Source organism: Fulmarus glacialis, unplaced genomic scaffold (genome assembly GCF_000690835.1).
Source record: "Fulmarus glacialis isolate BGI_N327 unplaced genomic scaffold, ASM69083v1 scaffold19070, whole genome shotgun sequence".
NCBI classification, from domain to species: domain Eukaryota; kingdom Metazoa; phylum Chordata; class Aves; order Procellariiformes; family Procellariidae; genus Fulmarus; species Fulmarus glacialis.
The window spans coordinates 14,159-39,823 of NW_009189819.1; the positions used below are offsets into that span (position 1 = coordinate 14,159).

The window sequence follows — 25,665 nt, forward strand, 5'->3', positions numbered from 1 at the left end:
CATGTCAGTCAGATCAGGGAATGGATGCAGCTGCAAACTCGCTTGTCAAGTAAAGAAAATAAAGGTTGCTTTTAGAGAAATCAGTTCCCTGATCCTCTACCATACACAGACACCAAACTCCTGGAAGAGGTTGAGAACCTGCAGTGTGAGATGAGGGGGAAAGCTGAACCATGTCTTTGGACGTAGCCTGCGTTTAGGTCAGGCTAAAGCAATTGTTATGTGGAGACCTAAGGATAGAAAAGCATGAATTCCCTGTTTTTAAGACCCAGCTATACATGTGTCTGCTAGAATGGTTGTAGATCCCATCCTAGAGTCCGTGGATGTATGCAGTGACCACTGGCATTGCCAGCAGCAATTTTCTGCAGTTTCCCCAGTGGGACGAATAGCAACGCTTTCGCAGCTGTAAATCTGTTCATGCGCATTAACTCCACTAAATCAGGTATAAGATCTGAAAATAAACCTAAGGCTCCGGTCTTGTCTTCTGCACAACAAATGCAACAGGAGGAAACCACGTGAACTTCGCAGAGTCCAAACAGCCGTGTTTGTAGGCTATATATGAGACCAGGTCCTGTTACCGATACAGGCGACTTGCTCTAAACACAGCATCTCAAGGTGGCCCAGAGACTTTTAAAGAGAAATGCCCATTCCTGTGCCTGCCACGGGCTCCAGAAAAGTCTTCAAGCCTCATTTCCACGTGAATGAAGAAATGCTTTGCCTGTGTCTGCAAACGATGGGGAAGGGTTTGCGTGGAGAGCATCGCCTGTGTTTTGAAATCAAGTCGTTCCATGAAGTTTTGGGAGGCTCTTTAGTTGCATGGAGTCTGGTATTGTACCAATCCCATCAGATACTGCTGGTCCTGCCTTTCCTTGCCCTCTCCCTCCACTGCCTTTGTGAGATGCTGCAGATGGGTGACTGACTGTGGAGAAAGGGAAAATTAAATGGCTATGCAAGTTCTCCTCCTTTTCCTCCTCCTCCTCTGATCCACACCCTTGTGAAAGAAAAATGTGAGAAATGTTGGGTGGTACCCAGGGGGGTTTCTGACCTTCCTGCTTTATGAAGAGGCTGATTTGATCTCCCTTGAAATAACAGGTGATACAGGCACGCAAAATGAAAGTCACTTAAGGGAGTTATTTAGTTCCCTGTTCCCTACTGTATGGTCCGTGGGATATGAGGAGTCAGGGGACAGAGGGACTGCAGCCATCACCGTTGGTGTTCAGTGTTGCTCTTGAAATCTGCAGGAAGACCCTGAGGTGTGTTGAGTTGCGCTCACGTGCACGTCTCCACCAGCTATATAAACAGATCTTTGCAGGGTCAGGACCTGCCTTTCTGGCTGGGAGATGCCTTTCAGGGGGTGAAGGAAAGTTCGTACCCTTCAGCTGTAACTCCTGGTTCCTTTCCCTCTTGGTGGTGCTGATCCTTATATTATGAACGCATTTTGCATGCACAGTTTTGCCTCAAAAAGGGGAGAGAGCTGGAAATATTCCCTCTGACCGCTAGAAAATGAGAGTTTGATGACATTACGAAAGCAGCGTCTCAAATCCAGAAATACTTCCCCTCCCCTCTCAGTTGGCCCTCGTTCAGTAAATTGCCATCTTTACTGTATCATGCGTGCATCCATTTTCATTCAGCGAAACACAAAAGCCTAAATCCCACTAAAGGCAGCTGTCCTCAGTGCAGTTCTTCCGCTGACTAGGAGCAGGAGGTCATTTCTTCCTCTCTCCTTAACCACAATTGATTAAAGATATTAAGGAGTTTATTACTCCCTAATATCATCTAGGAATGATTTCCATATGTTGCATTATTCTCTGGAGTGGGCAAAGCTCCCCTGTGCCAGCGAAGCAGGGTGCAGTATTGCTGAACCCCAGTTACACCGTATTTAGTGTTTTATTGGAGGAGAGGTTGCAGGTGGCCCTTTATAGAAAGATGCATTTCATCCTTAGTTTTCAGATACCTTATAGTATCTTTTCCGCTGGGAAATTAAGCAGATGCTCTCCATATCCATTGCAACTGCTGCTAGTGTTAAATTAAACTGCTGCTGTTACAGTGAGCCGTTGCTGGAGCTGAGTTGTGTTGTTCCTTAATTGTTTATGACTGTGGATGCGAGCCAAGTAGCAGTCCTGTAGTGGCAAATGCTGGAGATATGACCTGGAAAGCAGATGTTTGGGCCAAAGCCAAGGTGGTTTCGGGAAAGACAATGAGAGAGAAGCAGGAAACCAGTTAGCTGTCTGATTTATTGTACGGAGTGAAGAAATTCGCCCCAGGGCAGAGTGCTCACACGAGGCTGGTACAACAGTAAGCTGTGATTTTAGCCAGCTTTTAGCCAGCCTTTGCAAGGCTTGTATGGGCAGCTGCTGATTTGCTGGTGCTAACACTAGGTGTGCCAAACCTACATGCTTTGCAGCTGGGTGGAAAATTCTTGCCTGTTTGCTGGTGGCTGCAGAACATCTCAGGCAATAGACCGGTTTATGTGCAGGCCCAGCGTAAGTCTTTTAGATCTGATCCAATGCAGGGGATTTCTTGAAATGTAATGGCTTGAGGAATCTGATCAAAAACAGATCTCTACAGTGGAGGTGCTCCGTGTGAACAGATCGCCCCCAGGCATTCCCCTTTGCTCTCAAAGGAGAGAAGCGGGTTCATCACATGCTAACGGAGCGGTCTAAAATGGGTCCAGCTCATGATCTGAGGGTGCTGGTTTCTCTCTGTTCTTCTCTCAGGAGCCCAGGTAACTGCCTCACATGGAGACACAGATGCTGTAGACATCTAGGATTAGGTGAGATCTGTCCCACCCATGTTTTCACAGAATCACAGGCTGGTTGAGCTTGGAAGGGACTTCTGGAGGTCATCTTGTCCAACTCTCCCGCTCAAGCAGGGCCACTTGGAGCCAGTTGCCCAGGACCATGTCCAGATGGCTTTTGAATATCTCCAAGGACGGAAACCCCACAACATCTCTGGGAAACCTGTTCACGAAGGGCTTGATTGCACAGAGCCAAAATGAAGTGTTGCACTGGAGGGGAGGGACAGAGTGTCCAATTTAAGACTAAGAAAAGTTTTAAATGTCACTGTTTAGGGAGCAGATCCACAGATCTGAACAGGTATCTTGTAGCACATCCAACCAGAGATTTTTGGAGCAGTGATGTGAGTATTTAGCAGGACAAAATGCTTTCACAGTTTTAACTGTGTTGTAACTACATTGATTTAATTGAAATGTAATGAATGCCAGGCTCAAACTTTTAGCCCTAATTTTGTTTCTTTAGTACTTGAGCCAATAGTGTTACTACATTTCAGTGCTGAGGAGTGATCAAAAAATCTTTGGCTTCCTTTAGCAACACTCGCGTTCTTAGATGCCCAATATGTTGACTAGTAATTCTGACTAGCACTCTTGAGTTTTTAAAGGTGAGTTTTGAAAGTCCTGGTAAGGGAGTGCTTACAGCCCTCCCTGCACTTCCTCCTGCTCCCATCCTTGGAACAATAGGTTCTTAAAGCCAGGGGTGTGAGAATTGGGGATTTGGAAGAGGATACATAATCTTCTCTCGCCCAGCAGTCACCAGAAGTGTTAGTGGAGTATGGTAGAGGCAGAGAGAATACATCTCCGTTCACACAGAGAGGCATGATGCAGATGTTTTGACTGTTGGCCTTAGTCTTTGGCTCTTGTTAGCTTTCCATACTGATGTTACATTGTGCAGACAGAACTTGCAACTACTTGGATTTCCCTTCTGCTGACAGAGACCCTTTGATTTCATTTTCCTTTTGTCTTTAGACTAAGCAGGCTTCTTAATTTTTTTAAACAAAAAAAATGGCTAAGTAATTGCATCAAACAGAGGGGGGAAATATATATACTTATATTTCTTCCTATTAAAGAGATTTTTTCCTACTTAATTTGATCAGATTTCTCTGCTTCTGTCAGTCCAGGCAGAAATTTTAGCCTTTTTGTGCCATGGACCACTCATAAACCATTCACTGTACTATTGTGCAGTGCCACAAATGCCCCTCCTTACAGAACTACCTGTGCTTGAATATCTAAATGCAAGTGGCTTTCCGGAGCAAGTTCATCAGGCACTTGGCTAATGTGTTTCTGAAACACCCTTCAGAGAGATGCTGTCCTCATCCAGAGGAGAACAGGATCGTCCTAATCTCGTGCATCCAGCCCCAGGTGGTGCTTTGCCTTTCCCACTAGCTTCTGTAAAATCACAAAAGTGCTGATGTTTTCCCAGTTGAGGGCAATGCCACATGCAGAGGTCCTTGGACAGTCTTCAGAGGATGTCTGATGGCTGCTGGTGGCCCATGATCTGTGCATTCCTAGGGATACACAGTAGACATGAGTCACAGGATTTTTTTCTCTCTTTCTGCCCTATCCTGTCTTCCCCAGAAACCTGGTGGTTTTCTTCTCTTTTAAGCACAGTATCCAAGAAGGGTTTATGAGTCTTTGCTGTTTTCCTGAAAACTCAGCCTGGTTTTTAGCTAACCTACCCAGGAGCTCAAACGGGAAGGAGAGCCTTCCTATACTGTCCATTGTATAGATTGGCCTTATGTAGGATGACAAATTTAGGGAAACCTCCTGGGAAGCCTCCCGGGCTGAAATCTCTATCAGAGAATAGCTGCAGTTGGCTGCATGGACCATCCATTTGCCAAAGTGTCAGAAAGTGTTGCAGTGTGAGTGCTCAGTACTCGTGAATATTCGGGCCAGAATAGTTGGTGTTCCAGTCCCAGTGCTAACTGTTTGTCTTCATTTTATAAAACAGGAAAAAGGAGAAGATCTCACCATATCCAGGACACAAGCAAAACGACAACCTGCTGTGACCTGGCCATGCACTAACAGAAGGTTGTTCTGAGTTTTACAGTCGCCCTAGACTTTTGCACAGGGGGCTGATGGAAACTCATCGCTCCACACTGCTGGGTAAGAGAGAAGACACTCAAGCAAAGGGCTACGTCTTGGTTTCTCAAGTATTCCTCTCTCCTTGATGGTCTTGCCTCCTGTCTCCTTGAACAGAGAGTCCAAGGTTTAAAGTCAGCCCAGCCAGAGGAGCAGTTATCCTCGTTCTTTCAGCTGAAAAAATCCTTTCCATGTTGTCCACAACTGTGATGAAAAGAGAAGCCCCTCTTGCCAGAGACTGAATCTGTCTGTCAAGCAAATACCATTTACAGGTAAGAAAATGCCATTCCCAGCAAAGAATCTGGATTTTCTTCTGTGTGAGGCTAGAGAAGCTGCCCTTGGGGTAGAGCATTTTGTGTGGAAAAAGAAGAGACTTGGGCTGCATCCCACACCACAAGTCATTCAACTTTTTGCTGTTGTTGTTGAACAATATATTGTTGTCAATATATTTGACAGGTAACAGCTGGTGATAGTCCTCACGTCTTTTAACTTTGGTGATCCAAGACATAGACATCTGCAGCTGAGTTCAAAGTGCCTCTTGCTCCCCATTGACTAGAAGGGGAGCCAGGAATGACAAGGTCAGAAGTTGACACAAAGGTTGGGTGGTAAATCCCAGTCCTTTGGCACAGATGGCACAGTGATGGGCACCAGCTACAGCAGTTAATAATTTCTGGTTTCACTAAATCTTCTCTCTGGAAGCTCTGAAAGAGCCTACAGAGAAGAGCAACCCAAAGGCTTCGTTGTGTTTCCTGGCATCTTGATTTTATATGTTTCTGTTTTCAGCTGCTTAAAATTATCCTGAGATCCATTTTTTTTTTTTCCTGCTCCACTCCCTCCACGGTGTGGTTCATATGAGCTGAATTTTCTCCTTATAGCTTCACTTATGAATATGGGTCAGCACCCAGGCAGTTGAATGCCTGAGGTCATTTCCATGCTGTATATAAATAGTGCACAGTTATTTCACAGTTTCATGTTCAGCTTGCAGGCTTCCAACAGCCTTGTATTCCCGAAACCCTTGCTATTCTCATAGCATTCAGGTTCTTGAACGTGTGACTCAACATTAATTGCAGCAGAGGTTATCCCAGCCAAGAAAATCCCGATTTGGCTTCTGTGTATTGTTGTTCTCGTTCCTGACGGCTGGCATCAAGTCACTACTACTCAAAGCTGCTGTTGCGGGTCTTTCCAGCCCTGCGATGAGTTCAGCTACGCGGTTAAGCGTAACAGCTAAGTTACGCTACTCTACGCACATTAAGCGGCGCTCGGTCAGTCCATCATCGTGCTAGACAGTGGAGGAAGTCAGAGAGCCTCCAGCTGGATGGATAACTAACGGCCGGCGTACCCCTGTCCGACGGAGATAAGAGGCTGGTTAAAATCAAGGGAATTTTTAGACTCTTCTCAAATATCGCCTGTCTTTTGTTTGACACAGGACTTGTCATGTCTCCCTTTCTGCGTATTGGTTTATCCAACTACGACAGTGGCCCTTACCTGCCATCCCAGGGGGAGGTGATTAACCCTTACTGTGCTGTGATGGTTAAAGAAGCCGTGGAGTCAGGTAAGTGGGGAGGCGTTAAAAAAAAAAAGCATGCGAGCTTTTATAAGACGTGTGTGTGCCTTATTGTGTCATTACTGGTGTGTGGGAAGCACATCGCTAAATCTTTCTAAGGGCTTGTGAAGGGCCTTTTGCATCTCAGCACGGTGCAAGATTGGGTTTGGCATGGCCTGCAAGACAATCTGATTTTAAGATGATGCCTAACAAGTCTATGTCTTCAATTTGAGGTTATTATCGACTGAATTGCAGGTCCCAGCCTGTGACAGAGCAGATGAGCTGAGCTGTATTCGGTTTCACTTTTATATGAGCAGTTGTTGGTTTGTCAGTGGGACTCCAGACAGATGAAATCTGGGTGTCCTAGAAATATCCTGGAAGGGCTGTCTTTGTTTATCACATTTTTTTGAAGAAATGACAGGTCCAGCACTTCCGCCATTTAAAAAAAAATAGCTCTCAAACAGCCCTAGTCTTTGCTGTACTGTGTAAAATGTTTGAAAGTGAAACCTCCTGCTAAGCTGTTTTTTGTGTCTGGATATATGGATTGTTGCACACTTTTTCTGATTGAACAACACTGATGAGTCCTCATTGGGAAAACATTTCTTATATGTCTTACGCATGAAAATAGTCCCAGTGAGAGGATGAAAAGTTCTTCAGTTTTGCTTTTCAAGAATCATGAAGATCAAGACCTTCAGTGTTAGGGAATTTCTCATATTGGCTATTATTTATCTTAAATCTTTGATAAATTCCTGACTTGACTGCTGTGATTCTTTTAAAAATTAAGTCAACTCAAAAATCCCTTTTTATACCCTGAGAAACCCCATTACTCTAACCTCTAGAGGATGGTACAGTAGTTTAAAAAAAAAGACATTTTAGAATTTTAAAACAATTCATTATTTCACTTTTTGTTTGCTTTGTTTAAAAAAAAAAGAGTCAGCATTTATCACATTGAACTTTGTCTTGGCTTAAATTATACTTTAAATGATTCTGGAAGATATGGTGAGGGGTAAATTCAAAAGGAAGGAAAATACTGCATGACAAGATATCCCTAAGATCTCACTTTTTACTGAAAATATGTCCTGTTTCAGCTCTGTGCAGGGCTTGGCTGTTTGCTTTAATGAGGCCTTTGAAAGCCATAACTCAAACTGAAGTCTCTTGTCAGTTCAAAAGTGAATAAAATCAATTTGGTCAGCACAGACCTATATTTATTTGTCTTACACAGAGCTGAAAGAGTTTTCTGGCATCTAACAAACAAAAATGTATTAACTAAGGGATGTAATTTTTGTGCTCCTGAGAGACAAAAACAACAACAACAACAATAATAATACCTCTACCAACAAGAAATAAAAAAGTGTGTTTGGGGGAAGTTTTCTCCATTAGTGAGGATTGAATATAGGAAAAATGACGTCCTTCTGTTAGAAGATTTCTGTTTGCTGGGGTGTAATTACACTTGTCTAGCCGTTGCTCGGAGCGTGGTGGAGCAACCAGAGGGACTCCTCGTCATGTCTGTGAAAGCAGCAGGAAACTCCTGAGATTGATTCATCTCAAACTCCCTTCTTAGGTTCAGTCACCCTTGGGAGGTGTTAATCTGCTGCTGGTGGAGGGTGTCTAAATGTGTAGATGGCTAACTTTACCTTAAGGTGACTAAGACAAGGTGAGGCCGCGGTGGGATCCATCTCCCCTATAATTCCAGTCTTCTGCAAGGATATTGATATCTCATCAAGTCAGCTACCATCACATTATAGCCCAGAGGAACAACCAGGGATTTCCGTGGTGGGATTCATCTCATCTTGAGGAACACATCCATAGTGGGTCTGCTGAATCACACCCTAGAAAAGCTCAGTGCTCTCCCCTGACTCCGAGGGCAGTTTAGACAGTCCGCTCAGAGGTACACGTCTGACGTTCAGCGAGATGAGCCTAACAAAATGCCAGAAATGCTCTCAACATGACTGTCCCGAGGAGCTGTCACGCTCAAACAGGCTTAGAGAAGGCAAAAGGCAATGAAGGTGTCAGGACAAACCTTACCTGAGTGTATTTGAAGTAGCTGCATCCCTGCTTTGTGATTTTTTTGATCATAGTTTGCTCTCCGGCTCTCTGGTTTCACAAAGCACTTGCTACTCAATGGTAATGGGATTCAAAAAAAATTTATACTGATGCCCCGATATGCAAATTTTGGCTAAAATGGCATGTCCAAGGAGCAGGAGTGAATCAGCTGCAAAGCTGGTAAAAGGTGCAACCAATTCTGACTCCCAGCCTTGTGCTCTGACACATGGCCATTAAGATTTCTTGGGGCAAATGATTGCTATATAGCGGTGAGTGCCGAATGCAGGGCAGGTCGTGCCTAAACCCAGAGCTGAATCCAGGATAGATCCAGTCCCAAATCCCTGCAAGCTCTGTGCTGGAACCATTTTGGTCTGACTTTTGCAGTGTCCTATTATGGATCGGATATATACCGCGTGTAGCATTAGCAAAGCGTGAGGAGGTGTTGGGTTTTTTTTTAGGGGGGGCAGGTTCTTTTTTTGCAAACGGACCATTGGTAGATGACAGGTGTGTTTCGTTCCCCCAAAAAGGGAGCTTGAGTCCGCCTTTGGGTTCATGCCAAAGGCTGTCCCTTGTCGACCAGCCGTGGTAAGTCATTGGGACGGAGGACCCCGAGGGTCTGGGAGTAATGCCCCTCGTTTGTGGACCCAAGGGTGTCACAACAAGGGCACCCTAAGAAATTTCAGAAGCTCAGGAAAAATATTGGGCAATCTTTTTTTTTCCCACTTGTTCATTTTGTAAAAGGCATCCTGGTATTTTATGATATAATCTTTAAAAAAAACCAAACGCCTCCATGTAGTTAGAAGCGTTATAGCAATTTGTTGCTGAAGACAAACCATTTCAGAGATCATAGGAGCCTCTGAGGTATAAAAAAATCTGCCCTTTAAAAATGGCTTCTGCCTTCACAACCCACCCGGCCCGATGCCATTTCACCACCTGTCTTGGTGACATTTGCTTCGTGAAAGATCCTGCTCCGTGTTTGAACTCAGCAAGCCTCCAGGAAAAGTGCTCCCAGCTACAGTAGAAGCCGCTGCCTGGGAAAGACAGATGCTATTTTATTTTTCAGGAATCCAGGGTTAGATTAATCCCTGGCAGAATTCCACAGACGTCAGCGGGGATGCGCCGGGGGTGACTGTCTGATCCCGTATATTGGACAGTTCATTCACATTCCAGGGTTTGTTTATTTAAGCCGTATGTTTTGGAGTGCAATGCAAACGAAAGCACTTGTTTTGCAAGTGCTGTGTTTCTCATCCGTGGAGATTCACTGATGTAGCAAAGAAATAATGGTCCTTACTGAGATTTCTGTTCTCCCTGGCGCTGGGAAATTTATGTCTCATTTTTATGTCTCATTTTGTCTGCTTTTGTTGAAAGAGTGCGTTGAATATGTATTTGCAAGCTTGATGGGAATGAATTAAGCCTGCAGACAATGAGCTCAGTATATGATTGCCTAAATCTGCATATGTGAAAAGTCAAACTCGCTTAACTGATAGAGGTGGATTCACCTTAGATTGAGGTTCTCTAAACTTTGGGGAAACTGAATTTGAACCTAAGGTTTAGCTACACAGCCGCTTGTCATACCAGGCAGGACAAGTGTGAGAGGTGATTTTACGCTGCAGTTTTGCGGTGCAGACCAGTGCCGATGGTCAGAGCGGATCGCAGCTCGCATCACGTTCATGCGATCGAACCAAGCGCAAAACCGCTTTGTGAGAGCCAGGTGTTGGGTCGTGGAGTGAAATTTCAGCAAGTCGGTATTGGTTGCAGGATCCTGCCTGCCTCTCCTCAGGAAGCTGCTTCCTCAACCTAGATCTGTCTGGTGGCTCTGGCAGTTGTTTCTCCTTTCATAGGAAACCAGTAGACAGGGTGGTGAAGGGAGATTTTTTTAATATTCTCACAGCCCTGATATTTGTTCTCTCCCCAATAAACATTGTCTCCTTTTTGGAGATGAATATTACACAATCCAGGAGTCACTGTTTCCTTTTTTCTTCTTCTCTCCTGCCTCCACTAGCTTTGGAGCTTGTTTACCCGTTTTAATCCATCCTGAAGGTGTGTAAATAAAAGCCGAGCAGAGGAATTAGTCATCCCATCAAAAAAGCTGCATTCCCGGCTGTCGGCTGCATGTGCTTTTCCAGCTGGATGGGATGAGGGAAAGGCTGGGATTATTGGAAATAGGAGCAGCGTCTTTAGGAGACAGGAGTCACAGGTCTGCTGCTCACACGACTGCTTTTTATTCTCTTATTCCACCAGCTTCAGCATTTGATGGGTTGAAAATTTGCAGAGGGTAACTGTGAAATAGAATTTACCTCATGTAAGTGTCCAAGACTTTTACAGCGCTATATGAAATAAAATGTATGAAATAAATAAAGCTGGGTGAGACTCTTTTCAGAGAGAACTAGGGATAACTCTCTGCAAGCTAATGCTGAGCCTCAGAGATACCCTTCACGGTTTTAAGATGTGTCTGCTGTGAAGGAAGATGAATTAATGCATGAGAAAGAGGTGCAGGAAAAGCTTGCTAGGTTGAAAACTCTATATCACCGTGGATGTGGTTGCAGATCTGCAAGACAGTTCATATATCAACATCCTTGAGTTAGCTGAGATGTAGCATGCGCTGAACCTTGATCATAAAGCGCATCCAGCTTTTGGGGGGATTGAAGCAAACCTGTTTCATTTTGCATTGCCATGGGACAGATGATACGTGTAGCTGGTTATCTGTGATGAGATTCACCTGATTAGAAGTGGGTATCGATGGTGTCAGAGTCTACATTTGAGGTCTACTCAAGAGAGTTAATGGAGTCAGGGTGGAAATTATCTTTTCTAAGGTAGATGTCTGCGTTTGGTCAAACAAACACACCCTAACTCCGTTGATTTATATTGATTATATTCTCTTCACTGGCTCTGAATGGGCCCAATGTTAAGACAGCTCAGATACGGGCGTATACATTGTAGACACCTAAAGTTAAGTGACTTGGATCCTTTCCTAGGTTTCACTTCACACAGTAACCTTGTAACCTCTAACACCCTGCCTAGAGAGAGACCTTAAAGTGGGTAAATAACACAGATCTGTCTCAGGGACTGTAAAGTGGTGGCCTTAGTGCGGATGAGAAGCAAGTCCAGTCAATCCAAACCACTTCTTATTGACAGAAAATGGCCAAGTGTACGTGCAGAAGAAGCCCACCATGTACCCACCCTGGAACAGCACTTTCGATGCCCACATCAACAACGGCAGGGTCATGCACATCGTCGTCAAGGACAAAAGTGCTGAAATGGTTTCAGAGACCACGGTGGAACTCAAGGTGCTGGCAGAGAGGTGCAAAAAGAGCAATGGGAAGACAGAGATATGGGTGAGCATCGTTCTCTCCTCTTGCGGGATGTGATGAGGAGCTGCTGTGGGGTAGGGGAATGCCTTGTGTCCGTGCCGGGCTGTGACTGTAACCAGCAGGGCAGGGGGAACTGGCTGCCATCCAAGGAATCATGTTTTGAGTCTACTTGGATATGACTTGAAGGAAAGACTTCCATGCATATCAGAAAAAAAGAGCATGGCACATTTATATTACCTGCTGCTGTTATATTGAAACATATGCCCTCTGTTAGCAAGGATTCTGGTTCAGGTGAGCCGTGCCCACGTATTAATCTTTGCTTAGGAAACCCACTGGTGACAAATGGTAATATGAGTCACTAAATGTGAATTATTTTATGTGCTCTGGGGAAACAGCTTTAAAAATTTCATCTGATAGCAAGTAACTAATTCACAGCTGCCTGACTTCAGAGTTATGTCAGAGGAACTCCTTTAAAATCGCTGGAGTTACAGTGAAGTAAATTTGAAGTAACAGTCTTCATAATGATGCTAAATGTAACGTTGTGTTCCCTGGTAGTCCAAGCAAGAAAGTTCTTGATAATAGTCTTTAACACGTAGTATTCGGTAGCCATGCCATGAATAACAATAAAGTGGAAAGGCATTTGGAGAGAAACTGATTTCCTGGAATTTTTTTTTTGTTAGTTTTATTTCTCATGCCAGTTCTCAGGCTAAGCTGCTTGGGTTAAGCAGAGAGTAGAAAAGTCAAAAAGGCCTTGGTCGCTTAACAGACCTAAGAGCAAAATTTGGTAGAGATTTGCACATTTCACAGATGACTTGGAAGGAATTGAGATATTTAGGGACGGAACTGAAAACCAAAAGGCTCTGCTCAGCGTGACTCCAATGCCAGGCTTCAAAGCCATGGGAGGCAGTAGCCTGGAGGGGAGGAGAGGGGGCACAAGGGTGACAGACCCGAGGTCAAGTGGAGTTGGGAGACCCTGGTCCTGTTGTGTCCCAGCTCCTGAGATCTTCTGTCCTCTCACTCCCCGATACAAGGTACAACCTGGGGAGGGTGGTCCCAGATACCTCATCCTGCAAGGGTCATGAGGAGAGAGAATAGCATTTTTGGGCACCTGTGGACGGAGGTTCAGATAGGTAGGAATTTCCAGTAGGAAGGCCCCAAAAAATGCCTGACTAAGCTTGTAGCATCACTCACATTGACTGTAATGGAAGTTAGACTTGCAGAACCAAGTGCCTAAAAGATTTCAGCATCTTTTAAGTACCTGTCTGAAGTTGGCTGGGTTTTTTTGAGGTGCTCCCACTTCCCGCTTGCAGGATCCACTGGGAATGACAAGTTTTCTCTATAGATAGTGCTGGTCCTGAGCTGGTGTCTAAAAACCTGCCTCCAGCTTCTGTAGTTTAGTCACATTTATCTCTTCTATCATGCCGCTCCAAGAGTTTGATAAGAGGTGATCTAGCCTCCTCTCTCTATAGTTGCTTCTACCCTGCCACGTGGGTATGAGCAACCCAAAAATTAGCATTCACATTGGCATTCACCAATTCCCACTGGAAAAAGAGATAGCTTGAGTCGTCTGAAATTATTGTTGTTTCTTTGAATGACTGTTTAATGATTGCACTGGTCTTTTTTTCTTGTTTCTCATTTACCTCAACCAGCTAGAACTGAAACCTCAAGGCCGAATGCTGATGAATGCCAGATACTTCCTGGAAATAAGTGGCAAGTGATTTTGTTTGTTAATTGATAGATGTGATTTCTGATTATGTGGGGCAGACAAGGTGCCTTCACTGAAAGCAGTGCCTATGTTATTACTGATTTATTCATAGGAACTATCATAACAGTTTGAAATAAAGACTCCAGAAAAAGCGATTTTTATTGTGTGGTGGGGATGAAGATTGGCTGTTCCTTTGTGATGTGCAAGGCAGATTTTTGGCTGTTTTACCACTAAAATGGTAGATTTTCTCATTATGTTAGGTAACACGGGATAGATACATAAGGAGCCAGCTCCCTCTGAAATCATTCTGCTTGTATATATTCATGTAACATGTGCCGTGGTGTGAATTATAGTGCAGATGTAAAGGTTGGGATACAATTTACGGTTGACAACACCTAAGTATACGTGTTAGTTGGGCTTTTAAGATCAAGAGCAATCTGGGCAAAACAGGATAAGAACCTAGAGAGTGATTTATCTGATCAAATGAAGGTTTCTGCTGCAAGGTGAGCCGAGTCATTCACCGGGCTCCATTGCCTGCTCCAGCTAGACCTCCAGGGACGTGGCAGCAGCTTAGTCACCCTGGACAGGGGACACACCGTCATTTACATGTCTTCACCGGGAACCACATCCCACCTGCAGAGTTTGATGTCTATGTGAAATGCGTTTTGCTTTGTTGAAGGAAGTGGGTTGCAATCCAAATGCTCGGTCTTATTCTCCTGTCTTTGATGCCAAAGTTCGCGCTGCCTTTCAAAGATGTGGGGTGAAGCTGTAAGGTGTAGATATCTAGAAGGACCTTCCATTTATAGAAACACAGAAGTACTGAAAGCAGCAAATAGCATGCCCATACGGATATTTTCTTCATTCATTCCTACCTTTAATATAGAGCAGACTATTGTTGCCTCCTTGTGTAAGATATCAGAGAAGCCAAAGCATAGAAAATGCAAGTTGTGTTTGTATTACAAATAGCAAGATCAGCATCAGAACACACAGGGGGCCAGTTTCCACAGAATACCTATGTAACTTGCTGTGTAATGCATGAGTAAAACAAAACAGAGATTGAGAGTGAGATACTGTGTGCATATCTAGATTTGTAGACACAGGCACATATATAAGTGGACATGTGTGTATGCTTGTGTAGTCAGAATTGGTTTGCTGTTCTAAAAAGTTTAAATGTGAACTGTGAATAATGGCGTGGATACAACAAACAGCAAAACAATTGTTGGCATGGAAAAATAACAAGAAAAAGAATATCCTAGGAAGATACCTAAGTGCTTACTCACACACACGTACATGCACACATAAAAGATTCAGTTAAATACCAACATATAAATATATGTATGTGTGTTTGAGTGCATATATAGGTAATTATTAATTTTTATGTAATTTCATCTTTTTAGGGCATGATTCTTCAGTGCTAAACAAAGTTAGAATTTTATGTTTAACTGCAAATTATCTCTCCTTGGGAAATTTCTGGTCTACATTTCAAAAGCAGCATTATGAATATTCAAGGGAGCTCAGAGTCCCAAGTTTAAAGTCATTCTAGTGTCCTTGTAGGAATGGTAGATAAAAAAGCATCCAAACAAGCCTTGTGTGGGTTTCAGAAAACGGTATTTCTTAAAAATATTCATTTCCCTGAGTGAATCATTAGCTTCAGTCACTTAGTATTTGGCAGCTGCATTTTCTCAAGGCGCCTGGTCAGGACAGGGTACCCTAATAAATCTTCTGTTTCCTTTCCCCCCAGATGCAAAGGACCTGGCTGACTGTGAGGCTGAAGGCTTTTTCTCCTTGCACCAGCGCAGGGGAGCCATCAAACAGGCCAAAATCCATAATGTCAAGTGTCATGAGTTCACAGCCACCTTCTTCCCACAACCCACCTTCTGCTCTGTCTGTCACGAGTTTGTGTGGTAAATGAAAATAGATCCATGCATTTTCCACTTTTAAACCTAGGGACCAGTTCTTGTGTAGACGTGGCACGTAGGGATGCAGCTTAGTGGAGGACTTGGCAGTGTTAGGTTTACGGTTGGACTCAATGATCTTAAAGGTCTTTTCCAGCGTAAATGATTCTATGATTCTCCGGTGAATATCTGTGCTCCTGCTGTCAGGAAAGGCAGCAGGACTGGACCCTTGGCATCTTACTTGTAGAGTTATTGCATCACTTCGAGGATGTGGTTCACAGTTGTAATTCCAACTGTGAAAATTCCCTTCGTTTTTTAGTTTATTTTTTATAAATATTTTTGTCTTTGGCCAAATGCACAAACATGTCTCATCAGCCCCGTTTGCTATTTGGATATTGTGAAATTCAGAATGTGAATATGTGCTGAAAAGGCTGTGAAAACCACAGAGAATCACTCCACAGTTAGATTGAACTAAGATATTTAGATTAGAGAAGCTCTATAAAGACCGATAAAAAGCAAAGCTGGTTTATTCTGTTTCTTTCGTAAATGTTGCTTTCCTTTCTACTGTCGAGGCTTTCAGAAAATTCAGAATTAACCATTTCTCTGTTTCTTTCAGGGGTCTGAATAAACAAGGTTATCAATGCAGACGTAAGAAACTTTTTTGATTTTGTTACTATCATTATTTACTTGATCCTTTTTTAAGGATTTTTTTTATTAACGCCATGACATACTTGTTCTTTCAGAATGTAATGCTGCCATTCATAAGAAGTGCATTGATAAAGTAATAGCCAAGTGTACAGGATCAGCAATCAACAGCAGAGAAACAATGGTATGGATTATGATTTGGCTGCTTTTAAAAAACTTGGGCGTCATTCAGATCTCACCTACATTGCTGTAAAACAACTTCTGGTGAAGCAAAAAGTGCTACTGAACTAAGGGCTGTGTGATCTGATCTGTGCCCTTTGTTTTTTACGTTCCCAGTGGTTTCATTACCTCCTGCTTCTGATTTACTCAAATGCAGCCACTGAATAAGCAGTTGCTGAATCAGGGCTGACATTTTTCTAATGTATAAAGTACAGCTCAGAGGGAAGTCGTGGACATGAGGTGGAGATTTACTGGAGGAAATTCTTCACTAAGTGATGTTAGGCAGGACGTCACGCTGAATTTTCAGAGCAGTACTTTAACATCCCACTCTGTGTTATCTGAGATTTCCAAACAGTCAGTGGAAGATCTAGCATCTCCACTATTATTTATTTTATTTCTCTCATATGAGTTTATAATAAACCTTCTTTTTTGGTGGGCAAAAGTGGAACTTAAACTCTTGATAAGACTCTTCCCTTTTTCTTATTCGTGTCCCACACCTTCTGTTTGCTTCCAGTCGTACCCTGGCTCCTGTTCTTCTTTTACAGTCTTTAGAAATGAGATTCGTCTTGCCCATCTTCTGACATCTGCAGGGTAGATGTATCCAACTTTGTCATCACCTTTGACTCCCTATAAACTAAAAGAAGAAAAATAGTCTCTTCCGAAGAGTGATTCATGACAACAAATGTAGACATCCATTTCAGGATGGAATGAATAATTTTTAGAAGTACCCCTGTTTTTCCATTGAACATTGAGGGAATCTGGGTGCGTAGCTGAGATGCGAGTTATCTGGTCAGATAAATCAAGCCTAGGGATTAAATTACCCAGTTCCCACTAAATTGCACAAATACTATGTATCAAAATTTAGCTTTGTATATCTGAATGATATAGTTTCTTCTTGGTGGTCATACTCATGAATAAAGGGGCAGTAGACATCCCATCTTCTGTGGTACAAGCCTGGGGACTGTTGGTTTTCCATACAGAGCTGAGGTGGAGAGGAGTGAATTGCCAACACTGCTTTTCTCTTGCAGTTCCATAAAGAGCATCACCGCTTCAAAGTCTACAACTACAAGAGCCCAACTTTCTGTGAGCACTGCGGCACGCTCCTCTGGGGCCTTGCACGGCAAGGACTGAAGTGTGATGGTGAGTCCCTGATGTATGTAGCACGAGCTGAGCATGGGAATGGACCATTGTCTTTAGAGGGTTGCAATCTGAATCGCCAAGTCTCATTTATCACACTTCTCTACAAGACCTGTATGAGATGGCATCTGGGGTGGTCAAGAGGATCATCCTTCCAGGAGGATCATTCTTCAAGGAGGATGACAACTGTCAGTATACAGAAAGATATGTGGTCCACGAGGGTGAAGAGTCACTTTCCAGAGAGGCAAAGAACATCTCAGTGACACTGCTGATCTTCCAAAGTATCACTCCTAGTATCGACTTGCATGCTCTATTTCCACTATCAGACAGATCCAAGACACTTCACCATCTTCATAATCCCATACCAACGGGGAGATCCCGTTCTGTGATTACAGTTTACCTCTGAGCTGACAGATTGTAGACTGATGTAGGCTGATGGATGTGGAAATGCAACCTTTTGCCCAGAAGAAGATATAAAAAACCTTTGTGTCCATAGAGAACCAAAAAATGACCTGAGTGCCATCTCATGAAACATAAATGGTTCCCAGGCTTTGAGCTATTTACGTGGCTGATCTCTGCCCTTGACCAACAGCAGCACATATTCCTGCCCAACCTGATGTCAAACCCTTTACAGCCTAGCTATCCTTTGTTGTCCTGACATCTCTTGTTCTTTCTTTTAGCATGTGGCATGAACGTCCATCACAAGTGCCAGACAAAAGTAGCAAACCTTTGTGGAGTTAACCAGAAACTAATGGCTGAAGCTCTGGCAATGATAGAGAGCACCCAGCAGGTAAATACTTTAAGCCTTGAGTGACCTGGAGAAAGGACGATCAATTGTTCAATGTTTGTTTCAGTGCAAGAAATAGGGGCATTGGGTGGAGCACTGTGGGTAGCAAGTTCAAAGTAAAGACTAGGAAATGGGTCCTTCATGGAACAGGTAGTTAAGCTCATCTCAGCACTTTGGGGAGGCCAAAAGTTTTCATGGGTTCAAGTGGCAATCTCCAGTGTTCATAGAAGAGAAATCCATTCAGGAATACTAGAACGATTAATTCTGTTAATAGAAAAGCACTGCCTTTGAACCAGGAAATCTCTGAGCCGCATATCTCTGGAGATAGGGAGAATATTCTAAGGAGGTGACTTTGCATGCCTGCACTCTTCTCATATCTTTACCTGGTGTCTGCTTGACCCCTGTTGCAGATGGGACATGACCTGGATGGAATCTTACTCTGATTCGGTACAGTTGTAGTTACATTATGTTCGTAGCTGAGGTTGTGTACCAGGATCCAAGGCAGAGCGAGAGGAACTTGGTTTGGGTCCTTTTGCTGTCACTACCTTGCTCCGTGCTTGTGACTTAGCGATTTGTCCTGTGACTCTCTGATCTGTTTGGAATGGAACTCTCCCAGAGCATGGACTCTCATGAGGAGACCTGGGCCTTGAGGAGAGGATCTAGATACTAGTGTCATATAAAGAACACTGTATGAACAGAGAAAAATGAATTAAGGAAAAATAGCTTGTTGCAAGCCCAAAACCATAAAAGAATTTAAAGATTCTAGTTCAAAATCAGGATCGTTAGGATGACTTTCAGCTCTTGAGTAACTTCAGAGAGGGACAAAATCCTTAGGTGCCTAGTCCTCCATATTTAGGTTATTCAAGTATTTATACCTTCCTGAGGGGCTGTCTACATGGTTTAGCTCTGTGTATTTCTCACCTTTTTGTGATAGTGCTGCTAAACCTCCGAAGAGGATGTTTTTCTGCTCTTGCTTCCCTATTTCCTACCTGCTATCTCTCTACAGCTCCTTGCACTGTATACTTGGAGTCACCATTGAGAGGTGAAGACAGTTTCCCCAAAATACTCTTCTAATCTCCAGAAATTTAGGCTTTGGGGACTTCCTGAGCCATAGGTGGAGTCTTAGTGTTTAGTAGCCCTCAGAGGATTTATCTTTCATGCTTTTGTCTCATCACCCTTGAATCCAGACAAAGTCTTACCTTCTGCAACGTCCTGGTGCAAGGAGTTCTTCAGAGTGACATCCAGAGAGTGTACAGGGATGAGGCTGCAGCATGTTCCAGCCTCTAGTATTTTTCCAGATTTCTCTTCAAAGAGGACTGTTGAGAAGGAAGTTGTTAATTAAAATGCCCTTTGTGTGGATAGCCAGGGACTCAGACCCCTGTGCAAAATAGGGGATCTCTATGTTGGGAATACAAAGACCTGTTAACACCCACACACATCTCACAGAAGGCTGTGGGTTCCTCTGTTACCAAACCCCTAAACATTAGGTACAGAGATGCTCTTCTCCTAAGCAAAGACCTCTTCTAGATCTTGACTTCTGTGACAGTCACACTCAAGAAGCCACAGTGTCTGTAAGCTCAGAACATGACACTTGGCTCAAAAGTCATTTGCTGTTTTCTGTAATCCAGGCTCGCTGTCAGCGTGACACTGAACAGATCTCCAGGGATGGACCTCTTGAAATTGGCTTCCCAGTTCCTGTGAAGGAGGTAACACCGCTTCAGGCATTGCCAGCATCTACAACAGGAAAAAAAGGTAGTTTCCCCTAGTGATATGGGACAGCAGGCTTTGTTATTTTTTGGTTGGTACATGGTTAGGTGGAGGTGACAAGGATGGGGAATTTATTAGCCATTGAATCTCTCATGCATCTTTCCAGCCTAGAGCAAGACATACCTTTTCTCATATCAACAACTTTTCCCAGCCACATCACTTGGCCATGGCCGATACCCTAGATCCCAACCTGGTTCCTTTCCCTTCTATAAACCTTCACTTCCCCCATGCCATCCCAACCTCTGGTGACATGAGACACCAACCACCACTCATTCAGCTAACCCCTAAACTCTCTTTCTGACCCGGTACTTGAGCACACCTCATACCTCCACTGGCAATAATGTGTTTATTCCCTTCTTGGGACTCATAGACATAAAATCTGAGAACTTTAAAAGAGAAACCAAGCTCTAAACAGGAGATTGGGAGTCCTTCTGATCGCCATGGCCAATTCTCTTTCTGATTTGTTATTCTTGAGTGGGGGTTGACATCCAGTATCTTTGAAAACCATTGACAGATCCCCACTTCATTCATCCAGGAGCTGATCTAGGTGTCATGGCCCTCTGTGCTACAAGAGCAGACATTTAGGAGGGTGAATGAGAGATCAGGGAAGAGCATTGATTAACAGACATTGGACAAAGCTGCTGGGGGCTTAGTGGCCTAAAACAAAAATTACAGTCTCCTAGGGAGATCCCTTGTTTGTCTGCTTTGTGCTTGAGTCACAGAACTCTGGATGTTAGGAGCAAAAATGTCACCATCTTTCATTAGACCCATGTGGCCCACGTAAAAGGCCATTTCAGGACCTCTCCAACTTCATGGTACCCCTCCAAGAACTATACTGTAACTGCAGCAGACCTGTGATGGCACTGACACAATGCTTTTCTGCCTCCCACAAGCTTTAAAATGCATCTACCTGAAAGGGGAGGGAAAAAAGAAGAGTACAAGTGAATGAATATTTAAACCTAGCAAGGACTGGGACAGTGGGTGCTCAGCTCCAACCCTAACCAAAAGTCAAGCTGAGAGCCCAGGCTCCACCATCACCCACTTTCTCAATGCAAGTTAATACTGCCCTGTGTGGAGATAATATCCTAGAAACTGGACCTAAAGCAAAATGTCAGAAGGCACCAGTTAAAGCACGGCAGAGCCACATTATACCAGTGCTCTGGGTTTGATACTGTGCAGCACCAGGCTACCAAGCCTCAAAGGCTGGTTTTGGTACCATCTGAGCTAAGGGGACAGCACCCTTTGGTCCCCGAGGGGAAATAAATTATGTCCCCATCTGTGCTTATTTTCTTTTTTTTCTGCAAGTAGAACTGGCTATGCTGATGTGAATCAGTAAAGCCCCAAACGATTTCAAATCTGGTTTACCTGTGGGTCTGTTTGTCTGCTGAATAGTGTTCTTGCTGTTCAGCAGCTTAGGACAGTACAGCAAATGTGCACTTGAGTACATGGGATAAATCCTGTAAGGGACAGAATCTCTTAGAAGATCACGAACATCCAAGTGAATGGAGTATTGAAGAAACTCCGAGTAGTTCCACTCCAGGACAGCTGGAGTACTTAATCAGAGCTTCACATCTGGAGCAGGGACCCAATATGAAAATGCTGTCCCGTCTTTTCAAGTGCTAGCTTTGCCAAGGGTCTTGAAAAGGCCTCGAAAAAATGGGACTACATCATAACGGCAACCAGCAAGAAGGAATGAAGAACACAAGTGGCAGAAATGAAGGGTTTGGTCATGTTTTGCTGCTGTAAAATAGAAAGACAGATGAAGGAGTTTGTAAAGTGGGAGTAATGCCACTGAAGAAGGTGGAGTTACACTGGAGTAAAATTTTCCCTGGAGAGAAAGCAATGTGGGAGCAGAGCCAACCTACTTAGTAGATGTGGCCACCACATTTCCATTTATTTGAAATACCCTTTTAAAACTCTAAACACAATACCTGTAAGTGTTCTGGGATTTTCTGCTCATTTCCAGGGGTTTATTTGAATGCTTTGATGTGTGTTGCAGAGCCACAGGGCATCTCCTGGGAGACTCCGGTGGAGGGCACAGTGAAGGGGGAGTCTCTAATAGAGTCAGACTTGGGAGAACAGCCCCAGGAGCAGGAAGAGCACCAAGTGCAGCTAAAACTAACCATCGAAGATTTTGTCCTGCACAAGATGCTGGGGAAGGGCAGTTTTGGCAAGGTAAGCATCAGGGGACTAGACGCCACTGCACAGGTCTGCATATTGCTTATTATGGCACTAAATAGCATGTGGTTTGAAGGCCACTTAGGAAAAAACATCTCCAAGCCCCCAAAGAACCCTTGCTCTGACATGGCTGAGTCTTGAACTCGGTCTTCTCCTTGCCTAAGACAAAGATCTTCCTTGCCCTTCCCTCTGCCCCGTTAGTTTGCTGTCTCATGAGTGCCCATGACAGGAGAGGAAAGCAGCCAAGTAAAGCTGCAACGTCCCCTTCTGTGCAGGTTGATGGGGCCTGAGCATCTACAGAGAGCTGGTGGGAAAGATCTCTGTGCCGTCCCCATTCATGCAGCTACTCCTGCCAACGTAGCTGAGCAAGCTCGGAGGGAGGCAGAAGCATTAGCTGAAAAGTTGAGTGTGGATCACCTCCCCTCTCCAGAGCAGCAGGTCCCCAGCTGGGAACGCTAACTGCTCTTTCCCAGCTCCGATCTGTGCTGGAGCGTAAAGCAAATTTTGCAACAGCCAAGAATTTGTGCTTTCAAAACAAGAACCACCTGTTTTCAGTGGATTCATTAATCTTGATGAATTGTGGATTGTTCCTCCTTCTTGCAGATGTCCCCTGGAGGGGGACTCGTGTTATTCAGTGCCAGCGCAGAGCTGCATGAAGCAATTTCAGAGGAACTCACCATTGTATTTTCACAGCCAATAAGGAGAATGAATATCATTATGTATCGCATTGCTCAGATCCCACATCTTTCCAAGGTAGAAACTGTGCCTTAAAGAAGGGCTGCTTTTTGCTTGCTAAGTGAGCTGGAGCAATTGCTGCAGCCAATTCTTAAACTGGTGAAATATTTGCTGTGTTGGCTTTCCATACTAGAAAATACTTGGCATGTCTACAGTTTGCATGAGCTAAGGCATCTCAATTAGAGCTAAGCCAGAATACTCCAACATCCACAGCCCAGACTAACCTGGACTCAAGAGCATAGATGTCATAGAAACATTTACGTTGGAAGGAAGGGACCTCTGGAGGTCATCTAATCCAATCTTCTCCTCAAAACAGGTCTAGGATGAGGTTGCTCAGGGGTTTGTCTACTCAAGTCTTGAATACCTCCATTGAAGCAAATTCTGTACCTTGCTTCAGCCCCCTGTGTTAACATGGACTCGCCAAGCCTGCAAGCCTCTGCATCTCTCTGCAGTGCACCATGTGGGTGTGGAGAGGATGGGCTATTTCATGCCCTTCTGCAACAAACGTCACCCACAAGTTTCCTGTGTAGGTGTTGCTCCTGCTGCCCTTATTTGCTTAGAGTGAGATTCACTTCCCCATAGAGGGGACAGGGTTTGCAGATCTCAGTGCCTGAGGGGTCTCTCCAGCTCTACGTGGACCAGGGAGGTTTAGGGCCAGACCCATGAAGAAGCCTCCTCTGCCTGAGGTCTAGCGTTGCTTGCCTGCACCTTGGAATTCACAGCACAAGTCACAAATGTCCTGCGTTCCCCAGTTTCCCCAGGAGAGCAGTGCCCTGCACAAAAATGGGGGTAAAAAGGGCGCCTGCAGCATCAGCACTGTTAGCATTTCTGGTCATTCACTGCAGAGACAGAGGGAGGCTCTAGGCTCTACTCTCTGTCTAGTGCTACAAAGTGAAATGCAGCAGTAGCCAAAAGGGTAAATAAAACTTTTGTCAGGGCTAAAACATGTCTGAGCTTACTCAGTAAATACTGTCTGGTAGAGAACTTCAAAGACCTCTTTGATGAATCTTACATATTTATTCAGACTATGGGAAACAGCGTCGACAGGCTGTTAGCGTAAAGATCAGGACTGGCACTGCCTTCCAGCGGAGACTTCTTTGCTCTGTGGTCTCTAGAAAACTCTTCTTTGCTGCTCCATGTCTCATTTTCCCTGCCCTAGATAGACGTCCTAACTCCTCTGGGATGCGTTTTGCTCTTCTCAGAGAAGTCGTCCTGCAGAAGCACAGGGGATCCAGCCGGTTTGCTCAGGCCTCTTGTTAACTGGAAGGAAGGGGAGAAAGTCACATCTGATATAGCTCAGTCTAACTGCTGGTGGACATCACTTTACACCTGCTAAGGATCTGGTGCAGGGCATTTGCATTTCACATGTTGACAAAGCAGTATTCTGTGTTTTGTTATTTCAAGTCAGAAAACAGGAAATGTATCTCATGAGCGTTTGCATAAAGATAGTTTCTGTTATCAGAAGTGTTTGGCTCTCTGTCATGTCCTGTCCATACGGACATGTAGCTCTTGTAGTTGCCAAGACCGTCTCATCCTTCCCCAGGGTTCAGCTTCATAAAACTATTCTGGGTGTGGGGAAGAAACTCAAAGTCTACGTAGTCTTAATAGCAGAATTGGGCCTTAAACATCAGCTTTTTTAAGGTCTACCCCAGTGAATTCCTCAGAGCTCAGCTCCCACCCTCACATGGCTGAGTTGCCAGTGCTGAGAGAAGAGCATCGCTCTTTCTGAGCAGTTGTTTCCACCCTAGGTGTTCCTTGCCGAGCTGAAGAGCACAGACCAGTATTTTGCTGTGAAAGCCCTGAAGAAGGATGTGGTGCTGATGGATGATGACGTTGAATGTACGATGGTGGAGAAGAGAGTCCTCTCCTTAGCTTGGGAGCACCCATTCCTGACTCATGTCTTCTGTACGTTCCAGACCAAGGTAAGACAAGGATCTGTCACCTTCCTCCATGGGCTGAGGATGCATTGCTGAGATACAGATACTTGGTGAAGTGCTTAAGTCTCCTAGATGTTAGGGAATAGCTTGGACATAAGGTGGTGCTGAGGGAAGGGATCTTTAGATTAACCGGTTGGGAAATGGCTCTAGAAATTTCATCTGCCTTCGTCACGTTAACCCGGGGCGTGCATTTGGGGATTATAACATCCAAGACTGAGGTGGCTATGCAGAGACCAACTATTAAAACCTGCGTCCTCGTACCCTGGGCTGAGGGTGTGCAAAGGCCACATCCACAGCCAGGGTGCAGATGTGCCCGCACTGGTGTTATCTGAGCCTCTTGGACCATGAAGCAGTATGCTGCAGCGACTAGCATGGATCAGAGCTAACTCAAGGAACTCTGGTTATGGTGAATAAACATGCTGTCATTCACTTTGGGAATCTTCTTTGCCCCCAGTTACTCTTAAATTGCATCAGACTCTTCCTAATTCGTGCAGGACTGCTGGTGGTGAAGGCTGCAGTTCAGAGGGGCAGTGCAAAGCATCTTCATCTGAAATCTTGCTTAGGACTCCAAACCAAAATTGAAGTGACTCTTAAGTAACGTATATACACCTTCATGGCCCTACATGGCAACGAACCACCAACTGGTTAGCTTTCCAGAGCCTTTTCTACAGCCACAACCAGTCATCTTAACACTAAAGCACACACAAGGCATAGAAAAAAATGATGGAAGGAAATTTGAGAGATTGTCTCGTCTGTCCAACCTCCCCAAACCACACTTGAGAGGTGTTTGCTATCCCAAAGCTCAAGTTCCGAGCAGCGTCACTCTCTCAAGGCTGCTTGGTCAGGGTTTCGTTAGGATGCTCCCAGTCCCCACTCAGTCCCAGGATTGAGAG

The 25,665-nt window shown here is 44.4% G+C and overlaps 1 protein-coding gene across 1 annotated transcript; it reads left to right on the forward strand.

Moving 5' to 3' along the window:
* Positions 1 to 5,026: 5,026 nt before the first annotated feature.
* On the forward strand, positions 5,027 to 24,757 carry LOC104080988 (protein kinase C theta type-like; the record flags this gene model as incomplete). Its single annotated transcript, XM_009583569.1, has 12 exons — positions 5,027 to 5,142; positions 6,297 to 6,422; positions 11,592 to 11,791; positions 13,417 to 13,477; positions 15,214 to 15,376; positions 15,984 to 16,015; positions 16,111 to 16,196; positions 17,260 to 17,371; positions 18,049 to 18,158; positions 19,784 to 19,907; positions 21,922 to 22,097; positions 24,584 to 24,757. Coding segments are annotated over exons 2-12 (1,356 nt in total), but the record flags the coding sequence as incomplete, so codon positions are not given.
* Between the last annotated feature and the right edge of the window lie 908 nt (positions 24,758 to 25,665).